The following is a 15,563-nucleotide window of genomic DNA, read 5'->3' on the forward strand; positions in this document are numbered from 1 at the left end:
TGGTTGTATAAGAACAGTAAGCACCATTACATTGAAAGAAAAGTATGAAAATAGGTTATGTATGAATTTGCACAGCTCCTGTTTATCAGCATTGTCTAATCATATTCACTGGTACCCTCAAACATCAAACTTTAAAAATTTAAAACTATGCTTGATATATCTCCCTAGTAAATGTTACATATTTCTCTGCCATATTAAAACATTGTAATGAATAGAGTTCAACATTTCTTGTTCAACTTATGTGTATTTTAAGGATGCATTATTATACTGCACTGTAATACAGTGATGCTGTAAGACAAGTGCTGGCACAGTTTCCCTGAAAGGCCAAATAGTAAATATTTTCAGCTTTTGGGGTTCTCTAGTCACTACTACAACTTCTCAGTTCAGTGGTGGTAGCAAAATAGCTGCAAACAATAGGTAAATAGATGTGGCAGTCTTCCAATAAAACTTTATTTACAAAAAGAGGAGGTCCCTGCTGTAGTTTGAGTAGCCCTACACTAAAATATATTTATTGGTAAGTTCTCTCATGCCTTGATTGGTTCTGCTTTAACCAGTACTCTTAAGGGTGGGTTTGTTCTTTTGTGGATTTTTGTATCTTGTATCAGTTGACTGTTCTTCATGTCTCTACTTTAGGAATCCTCCTTCACTCTTATCTTCTGTATCCAGTTCTGCTTAGCTTTTTCAAAAAATTGTGGTAAAATATACATAACATAAAAATTACCACTTTAACCATTTTTAAGTTCCCTAGTTCAGTGGCATTAAATACTTCTGTTAGTTTTAGAACCCAGATGAATATGCTAATGTGTAAAATAAAAGTATGTAAGTCGTGAGTGAATAAAGTTTATGATCTCACTTTAGTGTAGTGATTTGGAGGACATCTATTTTTAGCAACTCAAAAACAGAATTAAGCTTGGAAGTAACTTTAAAGAACATTTAATTCCAGCTCATTTTACATATTATATAAGCTGCCCACAGATATTAAATGACCTAAGCAAGTTCAGACAGTATTAGGACTTGTTTTGATTTTTCTTTTTTCATCTATTAGCAGCAAACTATTTCAATTTATAGTTAATTTTTTTTAGATTGAGGATTATAAGAGATCTTACAAACCCTTCTCCCCAGCTGCTGCTTTCTTCTCTTCTGTTACATACTCCCTATAGGTTGTTGTTATTCGTCTCTACCTGAATACTGCCTTCACAAGGGAGTTCACTCCATTAGAAGGCAGCCCATTCCGTTTTCATAGCTGTTTCATTTTTCCTTATGTGTGGCTGAAGTTTTTCATTAACTTCTACCTATATATGTTAGTTATTCTGAACAAGTTGTCTATAGTGGTATCAAAGTGATTGCAGTGACAGAATTCATATAGTATCTGTATTATTCCATCTAGACTGATATATTAAAGGATACTTGGCTGAAGAAATGAGTTATTGGAAAAACTGACAGAGTTGGATGTTATAGACTTGATCTCCCCAGGTCCTAGTCTTCCCACCCGAGACAGCCAGACTGCCTTTTGGGTCAAGCTTCTGAAGTTGTGCAAACGTATGGACAAATTACCATGAGCTGACAGGGGCAGCCTGACCATTTCCTCACATAAAGTGGCTTTTGTGCTTTTTACTTTGGTGTGCTTTTAAATGAATGTGTGCTATAAAGTCCAGTCAAAACAGCAGCACTAATTGAATATAATCTCATCTTTGCTTTGACAGGATGCAGTTTTATCAAGGCAGACCAGTTTAGTTCTCTTATTTGCATTTTGGTTAGAAATTTATTATTGTTCAAGAATTACAGATATTATTCCTAAAATAGAGTGCTAACCGCTGAGAGCATGAGGTGGCAGAGCAGGAAGAGTCTGGAACTGGGAACAAAGGACGAGCTTTGTAGGACTAATTCTGGTCCAGCCACTTAAGATTTATGTGACATTAGACATGCTGCTTGACTTTGATACTCTTAAAAGAAATTTTTTTTTAAATTTAAAATTTAAATTAAAATTTTTTTTTTTTTTTTAGAAATGGAATCTTGCTGTGTCACCCAGGCTGGAGTACATTGGTGCCATTATAGCTCACTGCAGCCTTGAACTCCTGGGCTCAAGCAGTCCTCTTGCCTCAGTCTCCCAAGTAGCTGGGACTGTAGGTGCATGCCACCACACTTTTCTAGGACTCTCTTTATCTGTACACTGGGGACAATTAACCCACCTTAATTTACCTCATAGGGTTTTAATATGATAGAAAGTGAGAGTCCTTTTTTAGCAGTAAAGCCTTAAAAGATGTAAGTTTTTATTTTTAAATTCCACCAATGATTAGCCTTGGGGCAAAATCACTTGGATGATAACTAGAATTTGTCAATTTGTTAGACTTAACATTCATTCTAATCTGCTATTTTACTATATGGTCAGCCACCATCAATTCAACTTTCCATCTAACAGGTTTATTAATCTGCCAGTTTGCTGGTGTTAATAGACAGTTGTTATCAGTCAGCTAACTATAAATTCAAAATGATACACTGATTTTAAAACAACCCTAAATTATCATCTGAAGGATCATTATTCTTAAATGAAGGCATGAAGACTAGCAAATCCTTTTGTATTGTGTTATTATTAGGCCTCATTTTTTTTTAATCCCACTTGAAAAGACAGTTTTTCATTGTCTCATAGGTTTACCATACTATACTATGTGTTTTAAGAGTTATGCGAAAAAAAAATTAAGAAAAGACTTGACCCCAGCCTTGAAGCTTAATAGTTTGGGGAGGTTAGGTAATATGAAATGTTATTTAACAAAATAAGACTGTACAGTTGGTTTCAATTATTTTCCTCTGTTCATTTTGTAGTTCTTAGTAAGGATTTTTTTTTATTTTCTTCCTTTCATTTGATAGTTTTTTATTTATAAGATTTTTGAACTGATGAAGATGAGTTTGCCTTGTTGCTCCTAATTACAGATTAGAAACCTTCTTGATTTCCCCTTCCCATTAAGGCAAAATTAAATACTTCATCTGTACTTGCTAATAAAATACTTTTTGAAAAACACTTCTACCATAGTATTTGTCTCATGGCTTTAGTCATATTTCTTCTAGACCACAACCTTACTTTAGGGATCTTTGTTGCTATTGCTTGGCATATAATAAGTGGTACAAGAAAAGGACAAAACTTAGTGATACCAGAGAATGCTAAAGAGTATAGAGAATCTGGTGGGGGCAAAGTCCTGTGAAACAATTGAAATGATCATTGATAGCTTAAGATTTAGGGAGAGGAAGGTTTTACACAGAAGGCATGATAGGTTAAAAAAAAAAAAAGATGAGATAGCACTTATTTACAGGTCATTGAGTCTAGTCAATTACATTGGGGAATTATAAGGATTAAGTTAGGAATAAATAGTGTAAAACTAATTTATAGAGAACTGCATACCAGACTGAGGAGTATGAATTCCCCCTTTGGTATGGGGAAACTAATTTGGTCAGTGGGGTAAGCAAAGACAGTTCCTCTTTTCATGTTGCAGAAGTTGGCCCTGCATTTAAACTTAATGTAGATTTTGGAAGGTAGTCTCCTCATTTACCTCAGATATATATATTCAGAATATATATATTCTCAACACTAAAAAATTAAGTATTCATATAATAGCCTATAGGTAGAAACAGGCACCTTAATTCACACATTCTGTGCTCTAGCTGTTTTTTGTTCTTTATAAACGCTAAGTGAATGCTTACTTTCATCCCTTTGGTCTGTTTGCCAGAAATCTTTTTCTGTTGCCATGCTTCCAGCTCTTACCCATCTTTCAGGTTTAGCTCAGATTCCACCTTATCTAAAAAAAAAGCTTGACCTTATTAGACCACAGTGAAGTAGTTTTCCAAAGTCTGGATGTCATAGATCTATTCTTGTAATTCCTCATTTTATGTACATGTCTCCTACTTCTTCTAGACTGTAAATGATGTCTAACATGATGTCATACATGGCATGGGATTTTTCTTCTTTTTCATTAAGAAATTATTTTTTAAGACAGTTAAAGGCTAAAGTTAGGGGAAGGAATGGGTAAAAGAAGAAACAATATGATGGTAAGATGATCTTAAAGGCAGCATTTAGAAAGGAAACGAGAGAGTATAAGTTGGAGAAGAAGTAAAAAGATGAGAAATAAGGATTTTCCTTCAGATTATCTTCTGTTATATCCTATTTGAATTGCTGAATATCATAACCATTTTATGTTTTTCTCTTCAAGGGAATCTGGAGGATTCATTTGGGTTATTAATAATTGTTGATGATAAGATTTGAAAGATTGCTATAATCCTATTTGTCATTAAAACTTAAATACTTCTCTCAAGGATTTCCTAGTTACTATATAGTTACTGAAAGCTATAGTTTTTAGCTTTTGAATTTTAATGAAAAACACATTATTGTGAAGAATTACCAGAAAGAATTAATTTAGGGAGAGAAAAGGGGGGTTAAGGCATGAATGATCTTGAGTAGTTTCTGCCTTGTGGAAAGTTTGAGGAGAATATTTGAGTATGTTTGTTCGCCAGACTGTTGAAGCGAATTCATTCTCAGATCAAAATCTGAGGTTTCAAATGCTGAGATAGGTAGTAATTTCTTTTTATCAGTTTTGACAGCTTATTTTGTGAGCTTATTTTTTAGGGCTGGCTTAAATTCTTTACCCTATAGATAAAAATTAATTTCTTGTTTAAAAGCAAGTAAACATTTGTCTTTTTTTTCTAGCTATGGCAATAATGTGGTCATTTTAATTTTTTTCACTATGTGCCATAAGCTAAAAAAGTGTATATTTTACGTTATTTACATAGCTTTTAGGCAAAGCAAATACCATTTACTTGTGTGATAAATACATAGAAAGCTTATTCTGCAGTTTTTTAAAGTGACAAACTACCACTATCTGAAGTTTATTTGACCAACCATTTGCTGTAAATAATTGGTATGTTATTATCCACTGATTTTTTGACAGCTGGTTCAGTTTTTTCTTTGAATATTAGGTGGTGAGTATTGTTAAGCTGTGTTTAATGGTATTAGGTCAGGATAAGACCTAGAAAACTTGTTTTTACCTTATAAAAGTAATAACAAGCTAGTAAGTTAGAGAGCCAGTATAATGTAGCAGTAGTTTGGATTCAGAAAAATCCATCTTTGCCATTGTGTAACCTTGGAAAGCTTCTTAACCTCTGAGCCTCTGTTTCCTAATCTGTGAAATGGGGACAGAGGTAGTCATTTTTTTGAACAAATAACAAATTTGTTGAGCTTCTAAGTATGTACCAGAAATCATACTATGTTTTGGATAACAGTAGTACCTCTGTCATAAGATCCTTGGAGGATTAAGTTAGAATGCATGTAAAACACTTAGCACAGTGTGTAGACTATAAGTAAGTGATCAATATATTGTAGTTATTATTACTAAAACATCCCAAATGTATTTTTTTTGGAGACAGAGTCTCGCTCTGTTACCCAGGCTGGAGTGTGGTGGCGCGATCTTGGCTCACTGCAACCTCCACCTCCCGGGTTCAAGCTGTTCTCCTGCCTCAGCCTCCCAAGTAGCCGGGATTCAGGCGCCTGCCACAACGTCTGGCTAGTTTTTCTATTTTTAGTAGAGATGGGGTTTCACCGTGTTGGCCAGGCTGATCTCGAACTCCTGACCTCAAGTGATCCTCCTGCCTCAGCCTCCCAAAGTGCTGGGATTATAGGCGTGAGCCACCACGCCCAGCTTCAAATGCATTTTTAAAAGTTGTCTAAGAGCAAAAACAGTTTCAGGGAATAATTATGTATCAGGATATGTCATTAAATATTTTAATGATAAAGCTATGTGTTTTTAAAAAACATTTGTGTGACATTCAGTGTTTAAAAGTTTGGTTAATCATAGCATCTTAGTGTTACACTAGTTTAGTTAATTAAGATTTTTAATGCATACTTACTGGTAACGTTTTTCTTTTAATAGTCTTTATGATTTGTAGAATTTGATGTATACAGTCTTGCCTTGTCCTTCTGTATATGTTAAGAGATTGGTTCCAGGTCCCCCACAGCTCAAGTCTCTCATGTAAAATGGCATAATATTTGCCTATAACCTACATATACCCTCCCATATATTTTAAATCATCTCTAGATTACTTATAATACCTAATAAAATGTAAATGCAATGTAAATAGGTCTTATACTATCTTTTGAATGTATGTTTTTTATTTTTTTTCTGAATATTTTTTATCCGTGTTGGTTGAATCTATGGATGCAAAGGGCTGACTAGGATATGTAAACCTAGATCACTTTAGAAATAATAACTACAACTACTGTCAGTGGAGTCTTACTCTCTGCCAGACATGTTCTAAAGATATTGAATGTATTGAGTCAACTGATCCTCACCACAACCCTATGAGGGAGGCACTGTTTTATTCCCTTTCTCAGATGAGGAAACTGGATCACAGAAAGATTAATTAATTTACCCAAGGTTACACAACTATAGTATTACAGCCAGGATTCAAGAACTTGTGCACTTGATCTTAACTACTGTCTAGTAGTTAATTGCTGTCTCTCCCAGATTTTATAATCAGGTTAACTATTTGAATAATATGTAAATATAGTCATCATATTTAGAAAACCCCCAAAACAACTGAACAGAGTGTTGAGTCTTATCGGAACGTTTGCTGAGCTCTATAATTTGTATTGGGTGATTGTACTGGGGTGTATAGGAAGGCATCACCATAACGGATGGCTGGGCATTAGCACAACTAGAGTTGATGATCAGGGTTTCAAAACCTGGGATTAAAAAATGTGTTAATTATTTTTTTTTTCTACTTGTTTTTCAGTGTGGTTTATAGTGGTACTGATTTGATTTTGGTAAATCAACGTTTATTGTGACTGTAGTCTTGAGTATATCAGCTCAGCTGTAGTCTAGTTTAGTGGTTAACAATGGATTTAGTTAAAAATCCATTAGAATGTTCATACAAGGATTAATTTTGTATTCTTTCTACCTCTTTAGTAAAATAAAACAGGGTCTGTTACCTAGCTTGGAAGATTTGCTGTTCTATACAATTGCGGAAGGACAAGAGAAAATACCTGTTCATAAATTTATTACAGTAAGTTTTTATATTTTTCTATCTTAACTTAAAAAAATCAATAATAATAAATATATACAGTATTATTGAAATATAGTCTTAAAGGTCGTCTGACATGTAGATTCTGACTGACACTATTTCTCTTATTATGTTTTCAAATTTTTATCATGCTCATTTCAAGGTAATCAGTGAAAGAAAAAGAAAGAAACAATGAGAAACTTGTCCAGAAAGTGGGTAATAGTGACACTAAGATGCCATATTCATGTTCAAGTGTTGGGTAGAAGTTTTTATGTACAGGAATAAAATCTTATAGTTGGTATAAGCATATACATTATTTGCACTATATATTTACAAACTCTTATTTTTTTAAAAACAGGCACTCAAATCTACAGGATTGCGAACGTCTGATCCCAGGTTGAAAGAGTGTATGGATATGTTAAGATTAACTCTTCAAACAACGTCAGATGGTGTCATGCTAGACAAAGATCTTTTTAAAAAGTAAAAGTTTCTGCCAAACCTTTAATGGTGATTTGCTATGCTATACGGTGATTCTGCTTTTAAAACAAAATTGCATCTTTGAAGGCCACTGCTTCCTGTGTAATGGAAAAAGGGGATTTATAAACATCATTTGTTTGAAGAACTTGGTACACATTAGGTTCTATAATACACCGGGCTAAGAGTATTCTTTCTTTAAATCTGTTCTAAGCAAATTTAGCCACCGATGTTTCCAGTTTACAGTACTTGGAGATTGCATTCAGTTTGAGTAGAGCACATCCTTTGTCCTGTCATTGCTTATATTGATCCCCAATTCATCTGCATGACTTGCACGCTTTCTCAGCATGGTCTCTAGTTCTTTTCCACAAGGTGATTTAGGTGACATCATAAAATGAGAGGGCTTCAGACAGACCTGTGTTCCTCACATTTACATACCTGCATTGTCTGCTCCTCTCCTCTCTTCAGACATATTAATACATAGGCTTTTGGCTATTTTCATTTTCTTCAAAACAGTAAAGAACTAAAGGCAACTTTGGAGATTAAAGCCTTGATTTGGTTGAATGAGAATTTTTACTTTGATGTTCCTGTATTTGCATATATTTATTATTTATCTTCATTAATGTGTTTCTATTAGTTTGATTACTTAAAGATTTAATGGACATGTGTGTAATGGATCCCAAAGAATCAAATAGTATTTTAAACTACTACTATTTAAGTAGAAACTAGTATAAAACTGTAAATACTACTATAAGACATTGGCTTTTTCCAGACATGGATCCAAAAAATTTCTGCATCTACTTTGAAAGTTTGTTATGTATGGATGTATTTACTTTTGTTTTATCTTCTTTTGGGGGTTGGGTGATTTGTTCTAGATGTCTCCTGGAGTATGAAGTCATCTGAAGGTATAAGTATTTAACTGTGGTTCTCTGAAGTTTCCTGGCATGCTGTGAAGCACTGCTGACAGCTTGGGTTAAGATCTTATCTTTTCACGAGGAGGTTCTTGTTTCTGTTAACTTAGCTGACCTTAAAGTGTAGACTTTAGGTCCGTGTTGCAGTTGGTATTAGGAATTTTGACTTCCAGAACCTGCTTTTTAAGAGACAGAAAAACATCATTTCTAAATTTATTTGTGTCTTTGCGGTAAGGATTATTTTTCGTGTTCATGAACTGTCTGCACAATATTCTGATTAAAGTGCTTTCTGTGGGCATTATTTTGTTGTATCTGTGAATGAAGTTGTTAGAGTAATGGTAGGTAGATCTGTTGATAATCAGTAGGGGAACTGCTTTGGAATTTTAAGTGGAAGCAGTATTTTACACTTTTTTTTTTTTTTTTTAAGAGACGGAGTCTCATTCTGTCGCCCAGGCTGGAGTGTAGTGACATGATCTTGGCTCACTACAACCTCTGCCTCCTGGGTTCAAGTGATTCTCCCACCTCAATTCCCAAGTATCTGGGATTAAGGGCGCCTGCCACCATGCCTGGCTTTTTTGTATTTTTAGTGAGACGGGGTTTCACCACGTTGGCCAGGCTGGTGTCGAACTCCTGACCTCAGGTGATCCATCCGCCTCGGCCTCTTAAAGTTACACGCTTTTAATATTTGAAAAAATATTTATGTTTTGTAAACATGTTGTTATGTTTAAATATGAAATTAAAAACAATTTAAATCCTCTGATTATTAAGCCAGGGAACTGCAAACATTAAATTTTCTGCCTGCAATTACATTAAGAGATAGTAATTATTGTTTTAAACACTAATCCAATTTTTAAAAATCTATGCTTGTAATACAGGCAGTTTCCAACTTGACAAATGTTTTATGGTCTATATGAGCAACCAGTAGAAAAGTACAAGTCTCTAGGGCATAATTATTTCTCTCTTTATTCTTAGAATGAGGTGGTTCAAAACCTCCAACTGTTAACCTTTTAATAGCTTTCAGTCACCTGGAAAGGTGATTGCTTCAGAGATGTTCTTTTCTCTGTTTTCAAATATAAGAAGTTACCTAGTTACTGTTGCCAGAAATAAACTTCTCCCTTTCATGCAGCTAGGGAGGAGATGTTAAAACATGGGATTCATTTTTCCCCAGAGAAATAATTTATAAAGGTGGGCAGGTTTGGTTGAAGCAGTGTGTTAATATTTTACCTAAAATACATTGTAGATTAATATTTTTAGACTTTTTCGGTAATCTGAGAAACAACTATTATGTGTGACTTTTTTTAACTTGGGAAAATACGTTCTAAGCATACTTTTTGGAGTAAAACCTGTTCGAAAGTTGGAGACTGCCTGTACCCAGCTTCATAGTCAATTATTTTTAATGCTAGTAAATCTTAACACTAATAGAAGTAAAAATATTTGTGTTGAAAACTAATCCTTTCTTTATTCATGCATTTTTAACTTTATAGGTATTAAAACTTTCTTTGTATGATCATAATTTTTTGATCTTTTTGTTTTGCAAGAAAGTGAATGGTAGCCTTTCATTTGTATGTTTGATTTTCTTAAAAATTTCATATTTATTATGTTATTTTACAAATGAAAAATTATTTGTGAGAAATGTTTTGTCAATCATTGTGCATTAGTTTTTAGTTATAAACACTTAAGGAAAGAAAATGATTATTTCTGGCTTACAGATAAGAAAACTGAACAAAGGACAGAGATAGATAGAACTTGCTGAAAAGCATAAGCACCTCCTCAGAGTTCATTTTATATGACTTCTCATTTCCTAGTTAGATTCATGGTATCTATATTAAAATAACTCCCAAGAAAAATCTTACTGTTTGGAATGGTGATCAGTATGCAGTTAGATACTCTCCTGAGAGGCAAAATTGGCTTTGTCAGCCTGTTAATATTACCAGTGAAGGCTGTTGGAACAGCTTTACCAGCACCTTGTGCTAGAGCAGAACATTCGTAAAGTTTCACTGAGTGTATAATTTTGTTAATTATAAATCCTTTTTTTTTTTTTGAGATGGAGTTTTGCTCTTATTGCCCAGGCTGGAGTGCAATGGCACGATCTTGGCTCACCGCAACCTCCGCCTCCCAGGTTCAAGCAATTCTCCTGCCTCAGCCTCCTGAGTAGCTGGGATTACAGGCATGCACCACCACGCCCGGCTAATTTTGTATTTTTAGTAGAGACAGGGTTTCTCCATGTTGAGGCTGGTCTCGAACTCCTGACCTCAGGTGATCTGCCTGCCTCAGCCTCCCAAAGTACTGGGATTATAGGCGTGAGCCACCGTGCCTGGCTAATTATAAATTCTTTTAAAGGTACTGATTAAAATAGTTAAATGGTAGTAGATTAATAATTTAAATTTGTTCAGCAGCTCTCATTTTTGCATTTATAACTTCTTGAAAAATGAGGAAGTACATTTGATTTGTTGTAGATATAAATAATGGTTTAAGATCAGGAATTCTATTTTTCTTTCCTCTGAGAAAGGTGTTCTTTGATGTACATCTCTTGCAACTCTGATACTTGGAAGTTGGATTTTAGAAGCTATTTGAAACATTAAAAATATTAAAATAATGGTAATACTTTTGAGATTAACATTGAAACTATCTGAAAATGATTGTTTATTGAAGTAAATATTTCTTAGCTCTGGGGTGTCAATACTATATAAGTTATGGAAATTAGGACTATAATTTTTTTAATGTTGTAATAGGGGGATCCTTATGACTGAAACAATAGTCGTTTCTATTAGGATTTTATTTTTAAACTTAATTTTATATTGAACAAATGAGTATATATTATTCTGAATTCTTATTAATAGTTAAACTGTGAAACCTGTCTTTTAGCTTTAATTTGGTTTCATCTAGAACAACTTGAATTAAAATATTGAGATTTAAAAATTTCTCATTTATTACAGACTAAACAAGAAATACTGAGAGTATCTTACTCTTAAGATTTATTATAGTTGGTATTATGGCTTAACACCATGTTTAGCAAGTCTTCCTTTGTTAATTAAATATTAATTAAATATTCTATTACTGCATTATAGAGACTTAGGAAGCTCAGAATATACAATTGGCTGTAATCTATTTGCAAAACTTTTTAAAGGCTACGTTAATATATTGATTTTCTGGCTTAAATTCTTTTTAGCAAAAAGCAGAATACAGTTCAAATTATTAGATTTCAGAATATCATGCTCTCCCATCCACTTGGTTTACTATATTTTTAAAATACTTTTTTAACAGTGAAACATTTTTATTCTGCATTATATTTACATATCTTACATTAAATAGCATATTGTAATATAACATTTTTGGTGACTCAAATAATATAAAATTAATTATTACACTACATATGAAATTTTATTTCAAATTAGAGATTATTTTTACAAGCATATCAACAGACATTTCATTTAAGACAAATTAATCTGACTAAACAAAGTTGATATAATTAAGGAAAATATGTTATAATGCAAAATGTTTAATTTTTAAATGAAATGCTAGTAATAGTTATATAAGAACTAAGAGATGTATTTCTGAGATTACTTGGTAAATAAACAAGATCTCAACCTTGGCAGTCTGAATTTTGTTAACCAGATGTCATCATGCTGAATGTTTACCAACTCTGATTGAGTAAGAAGCTTGTTTCAGATGGTCTTAATACTTAAACCTGGTGGAACGCCTTGTCTTTTAATTTGTGACACAATTTTAGACACATCCAGATTAATCTCTTACATGTTCAACAGCTTACAAGCAACTACTTGAAAGACTGCTAGAAGGAAAGATAATGTAGAAAGCATAATTTATAGAATTTAGTTGTATAAAATGATAAATTTATCTATTATTTAAACAGTGTCCTAATTATTACTATTATTACCAAGTTCTGATATTTGAAATGTACCCAGTTTATTAATTATTTTTTTACATTCTACAGATGTGTTCAGAGCAACATTGTTTTGTTGACACAAGCATTTAGAAGAAAGTTTGTCATTCCTGACTTTATGTCTTTTACCTCACACATTGATGAGTTATATGAAAGTGCTAAAAAGCAGTCTGGAGGAAAGGTAATGCTTTTGATGTACATATTTTCATAACCGAATCACTTAATAAATTCAGCTTAATTTGAGGTCTAGAGAGTAAATTGTGTAGTTGTGTTTTGCTAAAGAAAACACTTTAGCTTCACTTAAGAAATTTAAATGAAGCCACTGGATTTCGTGTTTTTGCAGTATTTTAAATATTTAACTTTGTTATTCTGGTTAAAGAGAAATCTAAGGGTAAGAATTTTTTATTTTCAGATGATGGTGATGGATTTTAAATTTTTAAGTTAAAAAATCTTATTCAGAATTTCTGCAGATCTGATATCCTTCAGTATTAAATGAAATGTTTCTAGTTTTTAAAATCCTGTAAATAATACTAGGAACTATTTGATTTTCATATAGAAAGTTTTCATTTTCTTTTGTTTTAACTTTGGGTAGCTTTAGTATAATCCAGTTGGCCCTTGAACAAAGCAGGGGTTAGGGATGCCAAACCCACATGCAGTCAAAAATCTGAGTATAAGTTTTGACTCCCTTAAAACTTAACTACTTATAACTACAGTTATAAGCGTTACCGATAACATAAATAGTCTATTAACACATTTTGTATATTTATTATGTACCGAATTCTTATAATAAAGAGAATAAAAAATGGTATTGAGATCATAAGGAAAATATATTTACTGTTTATTAAGTGGAAGTGGATCACCATGAAAGTTTTCATTGTCATCATCTTCATGTTTAGACTGAAGAAGAAGAGGAGGGATTGGTCTTGTGTCTTGGGGGTGGCGGAAGCAGAAAAGAATCTGCATATAATTGCACTGTTTGAAGTTTAAATCCATGTTCAAGATTCAAGTGTATAACAACTTCAGTGTAAATACTTACTACTTATTTTTAAATACTTGATTCCTAATGTTTTAGTGAAACCCTACTAGCACCCATGACCCTGATTAAATAAATTTACTTTTTTCCTGCTTAAAAAAAAAAAAAAAGTTCAAGTTCCTCTGCTAGACTCTCCTGCTAAACATGAGAAAGAAAGAATGCATTGGAAAACAAGAAATAATAGAGACTGAGAGAAGTCACTTTAGATCTCATAATTCTCAAGTCTGTTTTGCCTTTAATTTTCATGAGCATTGTTAAAGAAGATAGACTATGAAGCCACTGAGTGTTGTAAAATAACTAGTCATTGGTAGAAGGTAAAATGAGATAAGAAATTTGTTGGTGGAAGAAAATATATTATTTGTCAATATTATATCTATTCATTTCTTTCCAATCTTTTGGATAGGTTGCAGATTATATTCCTCAACTGGCCAAATTCAGTCCCGATTTGTGGGGTGTGTCTGTTTGTACAGTAGATGGACAGAGGTAAGTTTATTTCAAATTCATGAAAACCAACTCTAGCCTTAACTTTTGTATAATGGTGAGAATGACATGGAGAAGATCATCTTTTATAATGGAAATTAGTCCTAACAGGATATAATTTCAAAAGGTAAATAAATTTAAATTTTAATGTAATTTTTAAAAACTCAAACAGTAACATTATATTAAGTTTTATGAGACATCTATTTTATTCACAGTTGTAGTCTTGTTTTTTGAGTATTATTCAAATACCTGCAGTTACCAATTTGTTTCAGAAAAGCAGGCTTGTCAAAACATGACACTATCCTCTAATGAACTGACCACTAATAAAATTAGTCCCTATTTCTCAACTTAACATTGGTAACCCATATGTCGTTGTCTTTGTTCCTTGTGTTCCTGATAAAATTAGCATGAGAATTAAGACAGTGCAAAATAACGTATCCCAAAGTTAAAAGTCAGTTGCAAAACATGTAGGATTTCATGAAGTCCATGAAAGCAGCATTTGGGAATTGCTTACATTGCAGGCACAGCTGCTGACAGATGAGGAACTTGCAGAATTATAAAAAGGATAGTGATGTGAGGGCTTTAGAAAGAATGATTTGATTTAAAAATCAAAGAATTAAGAGATGCCCTTGGAAAATGGTAAAGTTCTAGAATATTTTTTCAAGAATGACCGTGTTCATTGTGCTGGGAATTAGACATAAAGATTGTTATCATCTTATAATTTGGTTTTATTAGAAAATTACGCCAAAGAGAAAAATCAGTATTCTTTTTTCACTCATTTAAAGACTTAGCTCAGAGATATATTCCTTTGTTTTTTGTTTTTTTATTAAAGTATTTCTGTTTTATCAAAATACAACTTACATAAGATGTACAACTTGTAAGTGAACACAGCTTGAAAAGTTTATATCAGAGTTGTAATTTTACCTAAATTTCGTTAAAACTACTAAAAGCCGTTTAACCTAGTAATTTTAGATTTTACTTTTCAAGATAATGTTGCAATTAAAAACCTTTTTTCCTTTTATGAAAATTTGATCTTTTATGTTGCCCAGGTTAGTTTTGAACTCTTGGCCTCAAGTGATCTTCCTGCCTTGGCATCCCAAAGTGCTGGGATTATAGGCATGAGCCCCTGCCCCCCAGCCAAAAATTTGTGACTCATAAGGACCTTCATTTTAGGTGATTTTAATTTTTTTTACTAATTATCCTCAAGTACTTACAGTAAAAAATATATGGGTTAGCCCATTCATTTTGAAAGTAAGGAATCTGAGGACCATAGTTGACATGATATTGGCAAAGGTGAAATGAACACCTAGGTCTCTTAACTTCTAGTCTATTTTTTCTTTCATTATTATATGCCTTTATCCTCATTTGGGTCAGTAAAATGTACTGAGCAGTCACCATGTGTTGAATTAAATGTTGTGTGCTATGAAGGGGCACAATGAAATGAAAAGGCATGGTGACTTTATCCCTTGAAGCAAATTCCGGTAGGGAATGGTATTCCTGTTTTTGCATTTTAGGAAATAGTTTATCAAGTAATGGAAGTCTTTGAATTTGAAGAAAATTATTATCATGTAATATTGAATATGATTTTTTTCTTCTTAAGCATTCTCTATGTCTCTTAGTTTTTTTATCTAGAGAATTCAGAAAGTTGACTTCAGAACTAGAACATATGTATTTTTAAATCCAAAGGTAATAAGACAAGCTCTTAATCATTTTTTAGAATGAT

The 15,563-nt window shown here is 32.8% G+C and overlaps 1 protein-coding gene across 4 annotated transcripts in view; it reads left to right on the forward strand.

Moving 5' to 3' along the window:
* The window catches only part of GLS (glutaminase), an 84,896-nt gene that overhangs the window by 7,371 nt on the left and 61,962 nt on the right, over positions 1-15,563 (forward strand). For all 4 annotated transcript variants that reach the window (XM_019022005.4, XM_063695406.1, XM_055379279.2 and 1 more), the window contains exons 2-5: positions 6,948-7,044; positions 7,400-7,521; positions 12,379-12,508; positions 13,764-13,843. In XM_019022005.4, coding sequence (XP_018877550.1) covers positions 6,948-7,044; positions 7,400-7,521; positions 12,379-12,508; positions 13,764-13,843 — 429 coding nt within the window. The remainder of the gene's footprint in view (positions 1-6,947; positions 7,045-7,399; positions 7,522-12,378; positions 12,509-13,763; positions 13,844-15,563) is intronic.

The sequence above is a fragment of the Gorilla gorilla genome, chromosome 11, assembly GCF_029281585.2.
Source record: "Gorilla gorilla gorilla isolate KB3781 chromosome 11, NHGRI_mGorGor1-v2.1_pri, whole genome shotgun sequence".
Classification (NCBI taxonomy): Eukaryota; Metazoa; Chordata; class Mammalia; order Primates; family Hominidae; genus Gorilla; species Gorilla gorilla.